We start from the raw sequence: 22,388 nt of genomic DNA, 5'->3' as shown, positions 1-22,388 counted from the left end.
TTTTTTTTTCGGAGAGATTTTTGCTATAGGGCATGTGCGCTCGCCAGACAGGCAGAGAGAGACATAGAGACAGAAAGCGAGAAATCACCCCACAGGGGGGATGGTCACGCCACAATCCCTTCTCCATTCTCCTCTCGGGATCTTGGGCATGCACGCACATGTGCCCGATGTGAGTTTTAAGCCACCTGGTCCAGGACGCAAATCGCGGTCGGCTATGTGGGAGTTCAGCGACATAGCCATTACGCTAACCACTGGTTCCCGGTATCTAGCTCTCTTAACCCCTGGGCCATGACCTGGCTCTATACTAAATGATTTATAATAAATTATAAATGTAATATTTGAAACTCTTTATGTTAAATTATAACCCATATATTCTAAGTAGCCAAGTAAAGAGGTTATTTCTCACTTTTAAACACTTAACAGACTACATTTCCATTAAAAATGAGGCATGTATTTATGATGTTCTAGGGAAGAGATTTAGTTCCTTCTTTCTGGTTGTTTCTAATTTTCACAAAATAATTAGAGGGAGTATAACAGGAAAGATTCTAAACTGAAACAAAATGGGCAGGGCTAGAATATTGTTTCTGCTTCTTCTTAGCTGTGTAAGGTGGTCCAGGTTCTCTCTGTTCTTGATTTTCCATCTATAGAATGAAGATGATAACTTTATCTATTTCTTGTGGTTGATGTGAGCATTATTTAAACTTATGTATATGAAACACTTAAAACAGTGCCTAGCATATTATAAGCTATCATAAGAGTTTACTATTTTTACCTAATTATATAGCATAATTTTGTAGCTATCTCATTATATAGAATACTTTTAGGGGAAAACAGGCTATTATGCTGGGTAGCCAAATAATTGGTTTGCTTATTACTAAACTCTTTGGCTATAGAAAAACAAAAGAAGTTTTTCTACTACCTCCTTTGACTGTTTCTTCTAAAAAAAAAAAAAAAAATTGAAATAATATATTGAATTTACATTGAAAACTCAGCAGGTGGTTTCTCCTCTCAGGATCTTGAGCACGCATGCACACACGCCTTTTTTTTTTTTTTTTTTTTTTTTTCCGTTATGGAAAATTTCGAGCATATATACTGTATAACACTACCCTTGGAATTTTAGTAGCAAAAATCTATTCTCATTTGAAATGGAAAAGGCAATGTCAGTTTTATGTTCTTTAGTTGTACACAGTATTTTGGGGGTTGAACAATTGAGTACAAATCAGTCACCATTGTAAAATATTTGTAACATTAATACATGTTTCAGATTAATCAAGTTTCTCTTTGAGTATGCCAATAGTAGGTAGGCAGTTAATAAGATAATAACACACTGGAATTAAAAATTGGGATTCTGGGAAGCAGCAGATGGTGTTATGGTTATGTTGCTGGACTCCTATGTAGTTGACGATGGTTTGAGTCCCAGATCTGGTGGCTTAAAACTCACGCTGGACACACATGCATGCATGTTCAAAATCCCAAGAGCAGAATGGGGGACGAGGGTTTGCGGTGTAGCCATCTCCCCTGAGTGATGATTTCTTACTTTTCTCTCTCTCTCTGTTTCTCTGGCTAGCACATGTGCCCTATAGCAAAAATCTCTCTTAAAAAAATATTGGGATTCCAATATTGTGTTTATTAAGATGGTATTTTTATATAAACATTGGTTTAGTTAAATCTGTATGTTTGACTTGAAATCTTAGAAACTGCCTTTTATTATTAAATGGATGATGAATACTTGGAAATATGCTAGTAGGTATGAATAAACCACTTACCTTTTTTTGTAAGGGAATGTTTGAACAGAGTGATTCTTTTATTCTATGCCTATATTTGGAGACTGGACTAACTCTAAAAATTTCTGGTATTTCTGTTCTCAGTTTTAATGTAGCTACAATAATAGTTTTTTAATATTATTCCATTTTCATTTTTAATATTGCTTATTGTGTCTTAATATAGTATGCTATATCACATTTTTAATACATTTTTGAACAAATGTCACTGTTATATTAATTTCTGACAGTATCTGCAAGTATCTTCTTTGTTCTTTGAAGCAGAAAATTATAATGTTATGAAGATTGGATAGAGACCAGTATGCCTACTTTAGGAGCAACTGATTTAGAGCTAAAATAGACTTTATTGTATTCTTTGACTCAGAGAAAGGTATCTAGATGAATACAAGTCTAAAAATACTCAATTTAAATTGCTAACATTTCTCTAATTTGAAATTTATTGATATGTATACATGCCTTTTTCAGATTTGAAATTCTCTTTTCTATCCTGCTGTACCAAGCATTATTAAGGCAACTTCCTTTTATTCACTTTAATAAGGCTTAAGATAACACAGATATTTTTAAGGTACAATTTAGTCTAATAATATTTGCTAATACCAGCATTGACTGTGTGCTACACATTTCTAAACATGTAATGTGTAGAGTTTATTTAACCCTCACATAAGCATATGACAATTGTATTGTTCTTTCCCCCATTTTTTAAAAAAGAATTATCTTATATAACTTTATTCTTTTATTTATTTATTTAAATTTGACAGGAGAGGGAGAGAGAGAGAGAAAGAGAGAAAGTGAGGAAAGCAAGCTGTCAGGTCCGATATTTGAACCGCAGTTGGCCATGTGGGAGTTCATAGCCTTTAACCACTACTCCACCTGCCAACCCTTTCCCTCCCCATTTTTATAGATGAGAAGTTAAATTAGGAAGAGGTAAATAATTTGTCTAAGGTCACATAATAGTAAATATGGATGCTATGGGCACTATGGTATAATATAGGCATTCCGACTTCAGGATCCATGTTTCTAACTATTTTGTATTCAGAGTACCTAAATAAAAATGGATGCCAAGGCACAAACTAAAAGCTTATGTTTACAAAAGAGCTTTTTATATTTTCAGTCAGGGGGCTGGCAGATGGCGTAATGGCTATGTTGCTGGACTCTTGACATAGTTGACCACAGTTTGAGTTCCAGACCTCGTAGATTAAAACTCACACTGTGTGTGTGTGTGTGTGTGTGTGTGTTTGTGTGTGTCCAAAAATCCCAAGAGGAGAATAGAGGAGAAGGAATTGCGGCTTGGCCATCTCCCCTGGGGGGTGATTGCTGGCTCTCTGTCTTTCTCTGTCTCTCTGGCAAGCGCAGGTACCATATAGCAGAAATTTCTCTCAGAAAAATTCGTTTCAGGTATATTCAGAAAAAGCATGGATTCAAACTGAAGTACAAAAGTTCTATTTGTAATAGCAAAATGCTGATAAGAAATGATTAGTAATAGGCAATTGAGTGATTGGTGTTACCACAATTTATTCAGCCATAAATAAAGTGCTTTAGGGACCAGCAGTTAGTGTAATGGCTATATTACTGAACTCCCATATAGTCGACCACGGTTCGAGTCCTGGACCCAGTGGCTTAAACTCAGGCTGGGCCCGTGTACATGCGCGTGCATGCCCAAGATCCCGAGAGGAGAATGGAGGAAAAGGGATTAAAGGGATTGTGGCATGGCCATCCCCCCTGGGAGGTGATTTCTTGCTTTCTGTCTCTCTGTCTCTGTCTTTCTGGTGAGCGCACCACACCCCATAGCAGAAACCTCTTCAAATAAATAAATAAATAAGAGTACTCTACAGCTTTACAAAGGAATCATGATCTCTGTACAATTTAGAGTGATTTTGAGAATATAAAAATTGGTCTGTAGTGTTTTCTTCTGTTTAAAGAGTGGAATGATAGTGGCAATGAAAGAATAAACCAAATTAATAAAAGTTGTTACCTATGAAAAGGGGGAGAATGAATGGAAACTAGATCTTTTAGAATGTGTTATCTGTTTTATATTTTAGAGTTAGGAGCTATGTAAATGTCTTATATTATTTTAAAAAGATACAGAGAAAGGGGTTACTAAAGGTAAAAGCCAGAATGAAACATTTGAATCTAACTATTATGCTGTGGCACAGTTATTTAAGAAGAATGTTTCAAGTAACTTTAATACATAGTATTTTACATGTATCACTGCCCTCCTTTGGTATAACGTTGGATATAACAAAGACAAAACAGGGGCAGCAGGTGACTGGATAAGGTGCTGGATCCTACATAGCTGACATCATGGTTTAAGTCCTGAGCCTGGCAGGAACATGTGTACATGTTTCTGGAACATGTGTATATGTTTCTAACCACAAATACACTTTTTTTTTTTTTTTTTTTTTTTTTTTGTGATGAGGACATTTAACATCTTCTCTTAGCTCTTTTGAATTATACAGCTCATTTTTATTAACTCTTGTAAAAGTCAATTAAGGGCCAGCCCATGGCCTGGTGGTTAAAGTATTTGGATCCTACATGTCAGAGTCCATGGTTCAAGTCCCCTGCATGGCCTTAAAAACACATCATATACATGTGCATGCACCTCCACATCTCAAAAAGGTGAAGGAGAAGGGATTACAGCATGACCATGCTCCATGGAGGGGGTGGGGATCCTTTCTCATTTTCTGTTTCTGTCTCTGGTGAGTACACATACCCTTTACGAATTTTTAAAAGGCCAGGTAAAGGGGCCTGCAAGTGGTGTGGTGGTTAAGATGTTGTACTCCACCTGGCTAATTGTGGTTCAGGTCCTGGACCTGGAGGCTTGATTTCTCACTCCCATCTCTGGTGAGTGTATGTGTCCTGTAGCATATTAAAAATAATAATGATGATAAATTTAGAAATTTAAATAGTAATTTTTTTTTTTTTTTGGAGAGGTTTTTGCTATAGGGCACGTGCGCTTGCCAGACAGACAGAGAGAGACAGAGGGATAGAAAGCGAGAAATCACCCCCCTGGGGGGATGGCCACGCCGCAATCCCTTCTCCTCCGTTCTCCTCTCGGGATCTTGGGCACGCACGCACACGCACCCGACGTGAGTTTTAAGCCACCGGGTCCGGAACGCAAACCGCGGTTGACTACATGGGAGTCCAGCGACATAGCCATTACATTAACTGCTGGTCCTCTGATAATTCCTTTTTAAAAAGACAGTTAAAATTTTTCTTTACTCACAATAGAGCGCATGTATGCTGGGGTTGGGGGAAGAAAGTCAGACAGACACACAGACGGCAGGGGACATGACAGGCAGAAGGAAGAAGTAGCGCCCTTTGCAGGGTCTGATCCCACCCAGTCCTCCTCCTCCAGTGATCCATGCTGTTAGATCCTAGACAGTCGCATATGTGGTCTCGAGTGTCTCACACTGAAATCACCCTGTGACCTGGCTTTAGCAGCACACTCCCATTGTGCTAACCAGCCCTGAAGCCTCTTTGCTGTCTCTATGAGTGTAATGCTTTCTAGGGGTTCTTTTTTAAAGTGCTAGGGTTAAGAATTATATTAAGAATATAATACCTATGTTATCACAGTATGATTTAATATAATTTCATGCAAGATGTATAGCTATGTCTAACTATTCTACAGCCTATAGAAAATTGAAATGTCAATAAATTATCTTCTATAAGTGTGTCTAGTGCCAGAATATTGCACATCTCATGTACTTGTTTGTATTCTCAAATTTGACATGTGATAATTAATTTAGTGCACTGTTTATTACCTGTGTTTTACACGAGGCAATGACTTGCAGCATTAGAGTATTATAATCTATTTTTTTGGTTTTAGGTTGTGGAAAATGCTCTTAAAGTGAACCCAGTATTGGGCCCGCAAATGTTTCAACCAATTTTACCCTGTGTTTTCAGGAGTATTATAGAAGGGGAGGTAAGATTTTTCTTAGCATTCTAAATACAGTATTAGGCTCTAGGGGTCTAGTTTTAATTATTCTCCTTTAATAGAAAAATGCGTTTCTTCACTCCTGTTAGTATAAAAGGAGAAAGCTTTCCTTATAATTTTTGTCATTAAATGAAATACATTTTCATGGTAGTTACACAACTCCACTCTTCCTGTCTTTACATAGCAAAGTAGAGATTTCATTTCCTCTTTGATATATCTTTCACTCATATGTACATGTATACAAAATGATTTGAAATAGAGGAATGGTTAGTGATTTGATTCCAATACTTGAGAATATGAAGGGAAAAATAGTGCTGGTACTGTTGTAGACTAAATGTATGAAATCATTGGTTATTTCCCAAATCCAGCTCTTAAATAGATTTGTGTAACTGTTTGTTAGAAGCACTTAATGTAATGTAGACATACCATTAATAAATACATTTGCCTTTGTTGTATATGTGTATTACCCAGAATACATATATAGCTTATGTAAATATTCATATGTAAATATTCATATAGTCTATTTCGTATATATATTTAGTATATTGGTTAGAACCCAGGCAATATTGATAATTTGTTATGAAAAGAAGCAGAATGAAGGAGAATATTGTTATTTTATATCCGTCTTGGTTGTAACCATGTCAAAAATTATTTCTAATTGCTTATGCTTGTACCTTAACACAATTTTACATGTGCTGTGATTTTATTTGTACAGAGGTATCCTGTAGTGATGTCCACATACCTTGGAGTTATGGGTCGAGTGCTGCTACAAAACACTAGTTTCTTTTCTTCACTTCTTAATGAGATGGCACATAAATTTAATCAGGAGGTAAGAATTGATATACTTAAATTTAAAGAGCCTTTATCCAAATATAAATTGGAAATAATTTGATGAAATAATTTATCTTTGTAAAGGTCTTTTTGTAGTGTTTAAACCTTTACCTTTTAAATCTTTGGCGAAGAAAAAAAGATGAATATGTAAATAGCAGTTGAAACTTTTACATCTTATTCTTATTTAAAATAGGGAATTTTGTTCTGTTTAGCCATGGAATAGAATTTTGATTAATTTATAGTGGCAGCCCCCCCCCCCTTTCTTATTGATACATATTCTGAAACAGGAATATTTTGCATATATCGTGTACCTTCTTTGTTCCATTCCTCTAATGAATTTGTTTTTAGTTCCATGGATTGAGAAAATTTCTTTGTATTTGTTCTGAAAGATAATCTTTTTAGGAAAAGTTTATTTAAAAATGACTGTAGCTGGAAGAACAGGTTCTTCAGATTTTTGCTGTAGGTTGCATGTGCTCAACAGAGAGACAGGTGAGAGATCACCCTCGCCATGCTGTAATGACTTTTCTTCCACTCTTGTCTTGGGATTTGGAGTGCTTGTGCATGTGCACCTGGCACGAGTTTTAAGTTGTCAGGTCTGGGACTTGAACCACAGTAAACTGCGTGGGAATCCAGCAACACAACCATTAACCATCTGCTGGTCTCTGGATTGGGTTGAATTGATTACTTGAGACTGTCTATTCATGATAGCAACTCTGCAGTGGTCATGAGTCCTGTCTTACTTAGGAATTTGAAATATATCTTGACCTATCTTTTCCTGTTGACAAATGATCTTTTTTTTTTTTTTTTTTTTTTCTATAGGAGGGAGTGCCACGAGATTTTGCTATAGGGTGCGCTCGCCAGAGAGACAGAAGGCAAGAAATCACCCTCCAGGGGGGATGGCCATGCCGCAATCCCTTTTCCTCCATTCTCCTCTCAGGATCTTGGGCTCGCACGCACACGCGCCCAGCGTGTTTAAGCCTCCGGGTCCGGGACTCGAACCGTGGTCGACTACATGAGAGTCCAGCGACATAGCCATTATGTTAACTGCTGGTCCCACAAATGATCTGTTTTGACAGGAAGTCAATAATGGAAAAAATGTAAGGGAAAAATACTTATGCCTTCATATTTAAGAGTAATTCATACATATTTTTTCCCTCCTTTTTTTCTCTGTTCTATATTGGTCTTGTATCCATACTACTTGGTGCTGGTGCCTAGAATACATTATTTTCCAGAATCTGGGGCTTTTATTCTGTATTAGACATTTGGTCTTCTGGATTGTGCAGATTGTGTCATTGTTCTGAAGAGGTTTGACTGATTCACACATTTTCTGACTGACTGACTCCCAACTGTGGCCATGAAGAACTCTCTGCCTTCCTTTTTTTATCCTCCCCAGAATTTTACCTTTCAGTCCTTGCTCCACCTCTAACCTTTTCTTCATTTGCTGGGATAGATTCACATTAAATCAGTTAGGATATTATACCAAGACTCATATACTACAGTTTTGAAGGTGTGTTCTCAGTTCCAGCTAGAGTAGTTTTAAATTTTCTAGCCCAAAGCTAATTATCAGCATAAATGTCAAAACATGGTCATACCAGTTGATAAAATGTTAATGTAAGTTGTGCTAATTATAGATAATGTTAAAAAAAAAACTTTGATAACTGGTGTCATTGTTTGAATTCTACTATGAAAAGCTTATTATTTTTTTAAAATATTGTAAATCTTTAAATTTTGTAGGATTATAAAGACATTTTATCAGCCATAAACTGTAATTGAGAACTTCTCCTGATAAGCTGAAGAATGTGAATAGGCTGGACTACAGGAGTCAGTGCAGACTAAAACAAAGTAATTTTTATATCTGGAGGAAAAGCAATTTTTTTTTTTTTTAAAGTTTTTGTTGTAGGGCGTTTGTGCTCACCAGAGAGAGACAGAGAGGGACAGCAAGAAATCACCCTCTAGGGAGATGTGTGGCCCCTGCAATCCCTTCTTCTTCATTCTTTTCTCAAAATTTTGGACATGCATGCACACATGCCTGGCATGATTTCGAAGATGCCAGGTCTGGGACTGGAACCAGTAGTCAGCCATGTGGGATCCAGCAGGCTTAACCTCCACATCACCTGGCTGGATCCCTCAAAACACTTTTTCTTCAACAAAAATGTGATTTACTTAATTCTAGTGATACAAATTTTGAATGGCAAATGTGCTTAAGAGTTTTATCATTAAAAGTTGAAGGTTCTAACTATATTCTTTAACTGTGTCAACTGTGTTTTGTTAAAGTTCCTGACAAAAGTAAATATTTTTTTCAACCATCAGTGAGGAAAAATAGGTAAAGAAACATAAGTGCATGATAGACAGTTAAGTGTTTAAAATAGCAAGCACAATTTTTAAAGTGAACACAATTTTTAAAGTCAAAGTGAATAAAAATACTTGGAAAAGTATCAGTCAAAAAATTTTTGAATACTATCCTATGCCATATTAATAGAGTTTTTAAGAATTGAAATATTTAATAGGAATTTTAGAAATTAATATTGATAGTGGGACTATTACATTCTTGATTTGTTTCCCACTTTTGGGAAAACAGCTTTATAAAATACTTTAAAAATATGAGAAACCTAATATGTAATGATGTTTGTTGGTCTCATGCAGCTAGATTAAAGAATATTTGAAATATTAAACTTCTTGGTATTGATGAAAAATGTTCCAATAAGAAACATTCTTATGACAATCTCACTGATTTTTTTTATAAATATTTATATGCATATATATATGTAAAAGTCAGTTGGTTATTCAAAAGTGTATCTGGGCTGGGACCAGCAGTTAGCATAATGGCTATGTCACTGGACTCCCATGTAGTTGACTGCGGTTCGCGTCCTAGACCTGGTGGCTTAAAACTCACGCCGGGTGCATGTGCGTGTGTGCCCAAGATCTCGAGAGGGGAATGGAGGAGAAGGGATTGCTCTGTGGCCATCCCCCCTGGGGGGTGATTTCTCGCTTTCTGTCTCTCTCTCTCTCTCTGTCTGTCTGGCGAGTGCACACACCCTATAGCAAAAAAACCTCTCCAGAAAAAAATAGTGTATCTGGGCTAGCCCTGTTGCTCATTGGTTAAGGGAGCCAGACCCCACATGACTGACTGAGATTCAAAATATGTTGGGCATGGGTGCACATGTGCCCCAAATCCTGACAGGGTGGAGAGATTGAGAAAAGGGATTGTATCATGATCACATTCTCGGAGAGGGGGAGGTGGTGGTGCATTCTCATTTTCTCAAGAAAGTGCAGGTACGCTCTCAATTAAAAAAAATGTTAACTAATTTTTTATTTTACTCTATTTCATTGACCTAAATTTTCATTAAATGTTCCTTTAAAAAAGAAAAAAAAGTGGGAATAGCAGACCTTGTAATGGTTATGACTCCAGACTCCCATGTAGTCAACTGCAGTTCAAGTCCCAGACCCAGTGGCTTAAAACTCAACCCCAGGCACCTGTGTACGTGTGTCCAGAATCCCAAGGAGAAGGGATTGTGGTGTGGCCATTACCCCTGGGGGTGGGTTTGATTTCTTGCTATCTGTCTCTCCAGTGATAGTGTATGCCCTATAGCAAAAATCTCTCTTAAAAAATTATTTAATTTTATTAACCATTATTATTATTTAATTTACTATAGGCCACATGCACTCACTAGAGAGAGGTAGAAAGAGAGAGAGGGAAAGTGAGAAAACAAGCTGCTAGGTCCAAAACTCAAACTATGATCAGCCATGTGAGAGTCCAGCCCTTCAACCACCATGCCAACTGCTGGCCCTAAGTTTTCCTTTTTGAGAGGGAAGGCAAAAGACAGAGACAGAGATAGGCATTTTTTTACAGGTTCTCTCTGTGTTGAGATCCTCCTAACCCAGCCTCCCGTTTAGCTAGGATTATAGGCATGGTGTGTTCAGATTGGCTTAAGAATTGAATTCACCCTTTCATGTAGCTGCTAGCTTTCTTCTTCTTTTTTTTTAAATTATTTTATTTTAACTTTATTATTATCATTATTATTTTCCAGTTTGATCAGAGAGAGACAGAGAGAGAGAGAGAGAGGAAGTGAGAAAGCAAGCCACCAGGTCCGAGACTTGAACTGTGGTCGGCCATGTGGGAGTCCAGCGCCTTTAACCACCATGCCACTTGCCGGCCCCTAGTTTCTAGCTTTCCAAGCAGTGGCAGGCTGGGAGGCTGGAAGTGCCATCGTGACTGGGTCTAAATTTTTGTTTTTAATGCTATTGCACTTTTTTGGTTAATGTAGCTTTTTAATAGTCTTTGAAATCTGATACCATATATCCCCCAACCTTGTTCTTTTTGTTCAAAATTGTTTTTCCTAATTTAGGTCTTTTGTATTTCCATATTTGTTTAGAATTGGACTGTCAATTTCTAACAAAAAAATGTCTGGTGGGATGTTGAATTGGGTTGTATTATCCTATAGATCAACTTAGGAAGAATTGACATTTTTGTAATATTGAGTCTTCCAATCTCTGAACATGGATTTATATTTATTTGGTTTTTTTTTAGTGTTCTCAGTAGTGTTTTGTAGGTTTTTATTGTATATATCCCCCACGTGTTTTGTTAATTTTATCCTAATTATTTAGGCTTGATGGTATTCTATACAGTACTATAAAAAAATCCTGGTTTTCAGTCACTTAATCAGCAGTGAAGAGAGATGAAATTGACTTACATTTTGACCACCTTAAACACTTGCTAGTGGTTATGTGTTTTTTTTTTGTTTGTTTTTTTTTTGAGAGAGATGTTTGCTGTCGGGTGTGTGCACTTGCCAGACAGAAAGTCAGAAAGTGAGAAATCACCCTTCAGGGGAGATGGCCATGCTTCAATCCCTCCCCCTCTTGGAATTTTAGGCGCGTGCACACGCACGTACCAGCATGAGTTTTATGCCACAGGGTCCAAGACTCTTAACTGTGGTCGATAACGTGGGAGTCCAGAGACGTAATCGTTATGCCATCTGTTGGTCCCTATACATTTTCTTAGATTTTTGTATGCACAAAATATTGTTGTTTCAATTTTATTGCTTTCTCATCTTAATGCTTTTTTCTTTTTTTGTCTTTTGGTACTTGTTCCCAGTATGATGAGTAGATGTATTGACATGTCTGTTAGAATTCTTCATATTTTATTGTAAAGAGTTGCAGTTCCTTAAGTGACAGATTGGACTCAAAAAGGTGATTAAATATAGAAGATTAAAGAAAGGACACAGAAAAAAGTGGAGGGTACTATAGAAATGAAGCAGTATGATGTACCATTCAGTCAAAACTATTCCAAGAAATACTGTGTAATTATGTGTATTACTTTTGTTTATTGATAAGTGGAAAATATATTGAATTTTTGCATAACTTACTGTATCCTATGATAATTGTGAAGTTCTGTTCTTGAGAGCAAAATAAAATTAATAGAATTAAACCAACAAATTAAATGACTGAGAAAAATAATTAAATGTCTTTTGGGTGTATTTCAGGGACATTAGAATACTGAATATGTGAATATCTTGTTCAGTACTTAGAAGGGCTAAAAAACTTTGAATGCAATTGCAGTTTCTTTAACAGAAGAGACCATTTGTGACCATGAATATTAAGATAAGTTATAGTGTACTGAGACTGCAAGTTCCCTAGTGACAGTGTATTGAGTTATTGGGAAAGTCATGTAGCTGTTTAATAATACACAAATCTAGGGACCAGCAGTTAGGTAATGGCTGTGTCGCTGGACTCCTATGTAGTCTACCGTTGTTCAAGTCCTGGACCCAGTGGCTTAAACTCACACTAGGCGCATGTGCGTGCATGCCCAAGATCTGCAGAGGAGAATGGAGAAGAAGGGATTGAAGCGTGGCCATCCCCCTTGGGCGGTGATTTCTCACTTTCCATCTCTCTGTCTCTCTCTGTCTTTCTGGCGAGCACATGCGCCCTATAGCAGAAACCTCTCCAAAAAAAAAAAAAAAATACACAAATCTAAAGAAAAAGAACATTTTATTTCATTATTTTTTATAGGAATTATTTATATTTATTTATTGTTTGCTTATTTATTTATTTGTAATTTGACCAGAGTGATCCAGAGTGAGAGAGGGAGGTGGGGGGAGAGAGAGAGAAAGAGAAAGAAAGCTAGAGAAAGCAGGCTGCCAGGTCGAGGACACAAACCTCAGTCGGCCATGTAGGAGTCCAGCGCCCTCAACCACCACACCACCTGCCAGCCCCTTTATTTCATTCTTAACCACAATTACTGACTTTGTCTAGTGGGTACTACTCAGATTTCTCAAACCTTGAAATCAGATTGGGTACCTCTACCTGAAGTTTCTGTTCTACCTTGATTGTTGGGAGTACTTTGCAAAGATATGAAGTCACTGAGAGGACTGTAATGTTAAAATTGAAAACTACATTGAGGTTGTCATTCTTGAAGTATCTGATAGATGTCACTATTTCAACAATTTTAAATGTTCTGTGAGATCACTGTGGCATCTTAGGGTGCAGCATCTGATTTGGGGAACTCAAGTATAAATAATGCTCTTGAACTAGTAAGTACTTTCCTGACTATTTTTTATGAAGAATGTGTTGAAGCTTTTGTTGGGAAAAACAGAAGCACTAAAGTAGAAAAATAAGGGAACTTAAAGTTGATTTCATGTTACTAAATCCATGAGTTAGAGACTTTGATAAATACAATTTTTAAAAAAGGTATTAGAAGTTGAGTATTTATAAGCAAACTCTGAGATTGAATTTATGTAATCAGTAACATTTGGTCACGTGTTAATGTACAGATTTTAACACCTTATTCAGGGCTCTCCAGAAAGAGACAAACAATAGAGTATGTACTGTGTGCACGCATGTGTGTAGAGAGGGAAGTTTTCTGGAATTAGCTCATGTGAGGTAGGGCTAGACAAGTTTGAATTTTGGAAGACTGGAAACTCAAGCAGGATTTCTGTTAGTCTCATGACAAAATTTCTCCTATTTTAGGAATACTCAATTTGTGCTTTTTATTTTTCATTTGAGTCAATAAATCCTATCTGTATTATCTGTGGTAATTTCCTTTATTAATGTCAGTTCACTGTCAATGTCAGTCAAATCAGCTAGTATTTTCACAGCAACATCTAGGTAGTGTTAGATCAAAGAACTGGACACTATTGTGTAGCTGAGTTGACATACAAAATGAATGATCATGCAAATTCTGTGTTGTGTTGATTTATTTTAGCTTTATTTTTGATGTATCATATAAATGCCCTAGGAAATGATTCATTGATGTTGCAACCTTTTTTTTCCTCTGAGAAAAACAAGAGATCAATCCAGAAAATTATAGAACATTGAGCAAGAAAATTCTTACTAAATAAACTATAATCTAAGTATAAGTTAACATTTTTAACATATGCATGTGCTTTTCAAAAGTCTGTCAGGAAAAGTATATTGATTGGTGACTTACTAAGTGAAGTTACTAAAATCACATTTATTGGCTTCATACAAGCTTTGAAGAAGTCTACTTAGTTCTTAGGATTAATTAGCTCTCAGGATTAATTAGAATATATTTCTGGTTTTGCCCAGATGATCCCTTTCTTAGCTGTAGACTTGCCCCAAATTCAGGTATCCCAATTCTATGATTTGTGTTCATTGAACTTTAACCACAACTTAAGAGATTTAACTTTTAACAGTACTTACCCAATCTACAGATAAAAACATTTCACATATCTTGAGGTGCCTTTTCCTAATATTTCAGATGGATCAGCTTTTGGGAAATATGATTGAAATGTGGGTTGATCGAATGGACAATATTACCCAGCCTGAAAGAAGAAAACTTTCAGCTTTGGCTTTGCTTTCTCTTCTGCCATCTGATAATAGGTAAGGAATTATTTTCTTAAAATAGTTTCTTTAAAGCATCAAGTCATTAACAGTGATTTTGGCCATTGGTATTGCTGTGTGTTGCTCAGTAGAGTTGCTTTCATATGGATGGTAATTTTGTTAGTGGATGACTTGGCAAGTGTTATTCTAGATCTAGAAAAATGAATAGGATGTTTACTCTTGAGTGGAGGGTGCTCCATTTATACTTGATTGTATATTATTCATTTTATCAATTTCATTTTTGTCTGAATTTACTTTTTAATGATAACCAGACTTTAGCTGCTGGGTCTGAGACTTGAACTATAGGGGTCAGATTGCCGGGTTAGCCATGTGAGATCTGGCTGCATTAACCACCAGTCATAGAGCTGGCTCTATTTTTATTTATTTATTGTATTACCAGAGGGCATGCACTCATCAGAGAGAAACAGAAAGAGATCGCCCTCAGTGGGATCTGGTCATGCAGCAATTTCTGACCCATTTTTCCATCTTGTCAGTTTTTTGGATATATGTATATGTATGTATGTGTCTGGTGTGGTTTTTCTTTTTTAGAAAGAGTTTTAGTTTTGTTTTTGGTTTTGCTATAGGATATGTGTACTCGCTAGAGAGACAGAGACAGAGGCAAGAAATCACCCCCCTAGGGGGGATAGCTAGGCTATAGTCCCTTCTCTCTTTTCCTCTTGGGATTTTTTGGCACACACACAAACAGGCCCAGCGTGAGTCAGCTGGGTCTGGGAATATAATCATGGTTGACTGTGTTGGGAGTCTAGTGACATAACCATTACGCCATCTGCTGGTCCTAGTGTGACTTTGAGGTTATTGAGGCCAGGATTAGAATTGTGGTTGGCCATGTACGTAGGATCCACCTCTCTTAACCATAAGGCTGCAGGGCCAGCCCATTAGCTAATTGTCTAAAAGTCAGTATCACATCATAAAGTATGTTATAAAGTATAGAACTAAAAACATTGTTAGATAATTTTGTTACCTCTTTATTTTTTATTATCTCTGAAGAATCTTGCAAGTTGACTTTGTGTCCTTACATAGATGAAGTCATTATATTGTACTTAATAATTTTGGTAAAAATTCTCATTCCCATTAAAGAAATAATAAAAATGCCGAAAGTTTCTTTAAAGAATTATTTAAATTTATTTATTACTATTATTATTATTTAATTTGTTACAGGGCACATGTGCTCACGAGAGAGAGAGAGCGAGAGCGAGCGAGTGAGCGAGCTGCTAGGTCTGGGCTCAATCCCTGAATAAACTACATTACAGAAAGGCTTTATGTACACAGATTACATAAGCTAAGTGCGTGTATGTGTGAAGGAGTTTGTGTTGTTGGGATAGGGATGTGATGCTGTATGAGCCTCTTGGAATAATTGAATTTGAATAGGAAAAATATATTTTTTCATATGAAGTATGTGTATAATAAATTTGGTTTTTCAAACTTTAAAAAAAATTATCTATTTGTCATGATTTTCAAGCCTCTGGGTCTAGGACTCGAACTGCTATCTGCTATGTGGGAATCCAGTACCTTAACCACCATGCCATCTGCTGACCCTAGTAAATTTTGTATTAAGGTAGTAAACCTAAAGAAATAACCAAATTCAGAATTCAAGAAATTATGTGTAGAAGACTTTTGGTTGGTTGGTTCATGTGTTTGATTTTGACATTTTTCTTTTCTTTTTTTGAGAGCTTTTTTAGCTTTAGGGCGTGTGCGCTTGCCAGACAGACAGAGACAGACAGAAAGCAAGAACTCACCCCCCAGGGAGGATAGCCACACCGCAATCCCTTCTCCATTCTCCTCTCGGGATCTTGGGCACGCACGCACACTTGCCTGTCATGAGTTTTAAGCCACTGGGTTTGGGACACGAACTGCTGTCAACTACATGGGAGTCCAGCAACATAGCCATTACGCTAACTGCTGGTTCCAACATTTTTCTTTAATATTGACAACTTTCTCAATGTTTAATAACTTTATAGCTTATTACTTAGCACATTTTGCTTGATGATCTTTTATAGATTTATTATTATCAATGTAGGGATACATGATACTGTTTATGATATGCTATACATTCTCATTACATCTTCTTGGCTACCTTCTAAGCATAATGCTTTTTTTTTTTAAATTTAATTATTGGATTGTCAGAAAAGTCATGACATATTTTTTCTGTGCAAAGATGCATCATGATTTTTCCAACAATCCAATTTTTTTTTTTTTTTTGGAGAGGTTTTTGCTGTTGGGTGCGTGTGCTCGCTAGAAAGACGGAGAGAGACAGTTAGAGAAAGTGAGAAATCATCCCCCCAGGGGGATGGCTATGCTGCAATCCCTTCTCCTCCATTCTCCTATCGGGATCTTGGGCACGCACGCACACACTCCTGGTGTAATTTTAAGCCACCAGATCCAGGACTTGAACTGCTGTCGACTACATAGTAGTCCAGCGACATTGCCATTACGCTAACTGCTGGTCCCGCAACAATCCAGTATTATGCGGTGCAACCTGATGTGTCTTTTCTATTTTATTTATTTTTAAAATCTGGAATAATTTACCAATTCTGAGTGTCCAAGCTTGACTTTCTTTTTAAGAGTCTATTTAGAGAGGGAATGTTTTCTTTTCTTTTTCTTTGGAGAGGTTTTTGCTATAGGGCGTGTGCATTCTCCAGAAGGAGGCAGAGAGACCAAGAGCAAGAAATCACCTCCTAGGGGGTTGGCCATGCCACAATCTCTTCTCCTCCATTCTTCTCTTGGGATCTCGGGCTCGTGTGCACATGCTCCCGGCGTGAGTTTAAGCCACTGGGTCCAGGATGCGAACCACGGTCAACTACATGGGAGTCCAGTGACATAGTCATTATGCCAACTGCTGGTCCCGAGAGGGAATATTTTCTTCAGATAGTTTGCATATGAAAATAATATCTAGCCTATTATTTACTATTTATTTTTATGTATTTTTATCTAGCTTTTAATGTTTTTCAGTTTTTCTTAAAAAACATTGATTAAATAAAAAAGTACTACTTGTAGATGAGAAGAATAATCAGACCTTTCTCTCCAGGCTGTTGCTCTCAAAATAGCAATTTTTCCACTATCTTTAAGAACATATATTTAATGCAGTTCTAAGAATTTTAGATGTGGTAAAGTGTTTTTTGAGACCAAGTACATTAGGGATTTTGAATCTCACTTTTTCTTTTTTTAGGATCAAGCGAGTCATCAATGGGGGATATTTAATATAAGCTAGTTGGATAAATTGAAAAGGGATTTGCTAAAATAGCTGAATTTTTAGATGTGATGACTTGCTTTCCAGGAAAAAATTGCCTTATAATAAAGTTTTCTGGGTATAAGGTTTACTACTAAGCCTCCTTAGGTTGGAGAGAGTCTACCCCTTTATAATTCTTACTTATCTCAGGAATAGAACCCATACTGTGAGCTCTTAGAAATTTATTGAAATTTAAGAATTTTTAAAGTCATTTTATAATTTTTAAAACATCACACCAGTATACTTAAGGTAAAAATTAGACTCCAAAGAATATCTTAATATAATTTTAAATATAGTTAAACAAAAAACAGTTTATAAGCATTTAATTTAAGCAGGTATGTTGTTGTATCTGAATTATTAATTTAAATGGACTTTTTTTTTTTAAGGAATATAAAACTATTTATTGACCACTGTTCACCAGTATTTACAATAAAGTAAACAATATACAATTGGGTAACATTCTGATTACTACAGAGTTATTGGTTCTTCTTGCTTCTGCTGAATCAGTAACTCAAATACTGCAAAGATTGAGGCCTACACATAAGGAATGAATTGGGGTTAAGAAAAGAAACATGCACAATAGTTTAGATCAGATTTGTTCACTCATTTATGCCAGCAAGTCCTAAACTGCTAACATCTTTAACCATCTGATTAAATTTCCATGAGCCAAATCTTAGACATTTCATGAATAATGACCTTTCAGTCAATAGAGCATAAGCATTTCAACTTTTTATAAAGGAAGTTTTACTAGAGGATTAAAATGCTCACTTACAGTCTTTCTTAGCTAAACACTGGGATTTGTCCATTTTTGTCATGTGGGAGGGGAGCTTACTAGTACCCATAGAATTTCTCCTTTCAGGAATTCTGCAAATAAACTATTGAATTTATATGACTACAGATAGATAAAAATTCTGATGATTGCTTTTAAGTTATCCAATTTAGATTGCCCAATTACAAAATCATTAATTTGAAAGGTTATGGCTTCGGGAAGACTTTCAATTTAATTTGGAGGAACTTATTTCTTATTCTGAGGTTGCTCAGCATGACAGGATCTCAAACATATAAACTTATACACAGTTTTTGTTTTGGTGAAGGTTTCAAAAACAGAAAGCCATTTACTATTATCTTATGTATACAAACACACAAAGGCGGAAAACAAAAACCCCATACTGGTACTGAAGCATGTGAATGGACCTTTTTTAAAGACTTATTTTTATGCATTGTCACTATTTTATTTATTTATTTATTTATTTTGAAGTTGACCAGAGTGAAACAGAGAGAGAGAGGGAAGGAAAGTGAGAAAGCAAGCTGCCTGGTCTGGGACTCAAACCACGGTCAGCCATGTGGGAGTCCAGTCTCCTTAACTACCACACCACCTGTCGGACCCCATTTCTTTTTTTTTTTTTAAAGGGATTTTTGTCTTAGGGTATGTGTGCTCACTGGAGAGAGAGAGGAAGATAGAGAAAGAGACAGTGAGAGGGAAAGTGAGAAATGGATCTTGTGCATGGATGCATGCATGCACATGTACCCAGTGTGATTTTCAAGCACCAGGTCTAGGACTTGTACTGCAGATGGCTATGTGAGAGTCCAGTGATGTAACCACTATGCCATCTGATGGTACTAACCATTTCTAAGTGATTATGTAACATGATTAATTTTATTATTCATTCCTTAACATAGGATATTTTTTATTAGTATTTTCTTTTTATTAAAAGAATTATTGGGACCAGCAGTTAGCGTAATGGCTATGTCGCTGGACTCCCATGTAGTCGATTGTGGTTCACGTCCCGGACCCGATGGCTTAAAACTCATGCCGGGCGCGTGTGTGTGCGTGCCCAAAATCCACAGAGGAGAATGGAGGAGAAGGGATTGCATTGTGGCCATCCTCCCTGGGGGGTGATTTCTCATTTTCTGTCTCTCTGTCTCTCTCTGCCTTTCTGGTGAGTGCACATGCCGTATAGCAAAAACCTCTTCAAAAAAATTATTTAATAATTTTATTTATCATTATTATTATAACTAGTTTTAAAATTTGCTATAGAGCATATGGGCTAACCAGATAGAGAAGGGGAAAGGGAGAGTGAGAAAGCGAAACTGCCAGGTCTGGAACCCAAACTGTGGTCAGCTGTGTGAGAGTTCAGTGCCTTAACCACCACACCATCTGCTAGCCTCAGTAGTATTTTCTTATATCTATAAAACCTATTCTAAGATATTAGTTGATCTCTACAATGAAAATTCTCAATTTTTTAATGTCTTTTAGAAGAAAACTCTCTTAAAATCCTTTTTTGTTTTATTAATAGTTTTATTGCATCATAATTCACAGACCATACAAATAACCCATTTTGAGCTTACAATTCAGTAGTTTTTAGCGTATCGGTAGAATTGTATAGTTATTACCACAACAAATGCTAAAACATTTTTATCAACCTAAAAAGAAACCAGGTTAGCAGTCTCTCTTCATTTCCTCATTCCCCCCAGCTCTCGGCAACACCCAGTCTACTTTCTATTTCTGTAGACTTGCCTGTTTTGGACATTTCATATTAATAATATAATATGTGGCCTTTGTTGACTGGCTTCTTTTTTTTGGAGAGGTTTTTGCTATAGGGCGCATGCGCTCGCCACAAAGACAGAGAGAGAGACATAGAGACAGAAAGTGAGAAATCACCCCCCAGGGGGGATGGTCACGCCGCAATCCCTTCTCCTCCATTCTCCTCTCAGGATCTTGGGCACGCACGTACATGCGCCCGGCGTGAGTTTTAAGCCACCCGGTCCGGGACGCGAACCGTGGCCAGCTATGTGGGAGTCCATCGACATAGCCATTTCGCGCTAACTGCTGGTTCCCTGTTGACTGGCTTCTTTAACTTAGCATACCATTTTCCAGATATGGCCATCTTGTAGCTTGTATCATTTATTGCTTCTATTATTATGATGGTTAATTTTGGAATGAAACACCATTAGTTTACAGTTCACATTTATTATCTATCATAACTCACAAAACAGATGAGAGTCTTTAAGATTATTTCTAAAGTAACTAATCAATTCTAATTATGAATTACCTTTTTTTAAGAATTATTTAATTTTATTTAATTTGACGAGAGAAAGAGACAGAGAGAGATAGAACGTGAGAAAGCAAGCTGCCATGTCCAGAACTCGAACCACAGTTGGCTATATGGGAGTCTGGCGCCCTTAATCTCCATGCCACCTGCCAGCCCCATGAATTATGTGTTCTAATGGAGTCCATTCGAGCAATTGGTAGTTTCCTATAGCAGTTTCCCATATATTACACAGATTTGATTTTATAAATGGGTTTGTATCTCTTCATAGATTAAACTGGTGTTAACAGTCAAGTTACCAGTTAAAGTTAGTCACACTGTCCTTGTTGCTAATGAAAAGCTACGCTGTTTACGAGTATGAAACTCTAATGTGTCCTCTGGAGTTTATTCAGGAGAAGCCAGTCTGAGAAGGACTGATGGAAATTTTTTTTAAGTCTTTATTTTATTTATTATTATAGTTTAACTTGCTATAGTCATCAGATAGAAACCAGATGGGGGGCAGAGTGAGAAAGGAAGTTGCCAGGTCCAGGACTTAGACTGCGTTTGGCCATGTGGGAGTCCAGCACCCCAACCACCATATTACCTGCTGGCCCTGGAAATAGTTTTCCCCCCTCCATTTCTTTAAATTTGAGAAATGGGATTATCAGACCCTTGCTGATCTAATTCAGTGTGCCCTGCAGTATACTCAGCACAGGATTTGAGTGGCAGAAGGCACCCTGAGTGAATGATCCTTTCTCCCTCTTCCCATCAAATACTTGAATATCTGCAGCATGCTAGACAATGGGAGCAGAACAAATGTAGTCCTTGCCCTCATGGAACTTACCATCTTGGGTTTTCGTTTCGTAGTAGTTGCTTTTATTGTTGCTTTTTTTTTCTCAGCAAGCAGCTTGAGCTTATTTCTAACCTAGTTTGTATTTTCTAAATGTAGTAATTTGTAGAAAGTGACAGTGAAGTAACAGGAAGGAAAGCTGTTCAGAATTTTTATTTTGCCAATTGACCATAAAGTGAGCAATCCTCAAAGAGTGTATTGAACAGTGACTATTTCCATGCCTCATTGTTATGTATGAAAAATAGAAACATGAATAAGATTACGTTGAAATTTCAGGACCTCAGACATTAAGGTTCTGTTCCCCATCCATCCCTTGAATGTATGATTCAAAGGAAATAGATACCCTTAGAAATTTAAAAGAATAATCTTCAATTATGTGTGCTTTCATTCTTTCTATATGATTTAGTACAATTTTTATAATTATTAGTTCTGATCATTTTAATCATACTGGAGGGGGAACCCTCTTTGATGTAGCTTTTAATGTTTTTATTTTTTGACTAGTCTGTGCATATTTATGTTTTGGTTCTTGTGAATTTATGGACTGGTTTTCTTTCCAGGCATTAGTTAAAATAAGATAGGAAGATGAACAGTTGGTACCACAATTGCACGTTCACTGCCTTTGTCTGTATACAAAGCAGTTTTATGGAAAAGAAAAAAGTGTAAATTTTTAACTCTAGAACTTGATTTTTTAACATGTGGAGCATGTTGAAATTAACAAATGTCTAAATCAAGTATTCTACATTAGTTATAGTTGACACCGTATCTCTCCATTTTGAAATAATTTCCAAATGCTTAATAAGTTAATGCACTCACAAGCTAACTGGGCAAGGTTTTGTTTTGTTTTGAGAGGTTTTTGCTATAGGGCACATGTGCTCGCCAG

At 36.7% G+C, this 22,388-nt stretch overlaps 1 protein-coding gene across 3 annotated transcripts in view; it reads left to right on the top strand.

Moving 5' to 3' along the window:
• The window catches only part of IPO11 (importin 11), a 229,725-nt gene that overhangs the window by 153,179 nt on the left and 54,158 nt on the right, over positions 1–22,388 (top strand). For all 3 annotated transcript variants that reach the window (XM_006148320.2, XM_027771805.1, XM_027771806.1), the window contains exons 25-27: positions 5,608–5,703; positions 6,431–6,544; positions 14,261–14,382. In XM_006148320.2, the coding sequence (XP_006148382.1) occupies positions 5,608–5,703; positions 6,431–6,544; positions 14,261–14,382 (332 nt within the window). The remainder of the gene's footprint in view (positions 1–5,607; positions 5,704–6,430; positions 6,545–14,260; positions 14,383–22,388) is intronic.

The sequence above is a fragment of the Tupaia chinensis genome, unplaced genomic scaffold (assembly GCF_000334495.1).
Source record: "Tupaia chinensis unplaced genomic scaffold, TupChi_1.0 Scaffold000232_1, whole genome shotgun sequence".
Lineage (NCBI taxonomy): Eukaryota > Metazoa > Chordata > Mammalia > Scandentia > Tupaiidae > Tupaia > Tupaia belangeri.
This window is presented reverse-complemented; position numbering and strand designations above follow the sequence as displayed.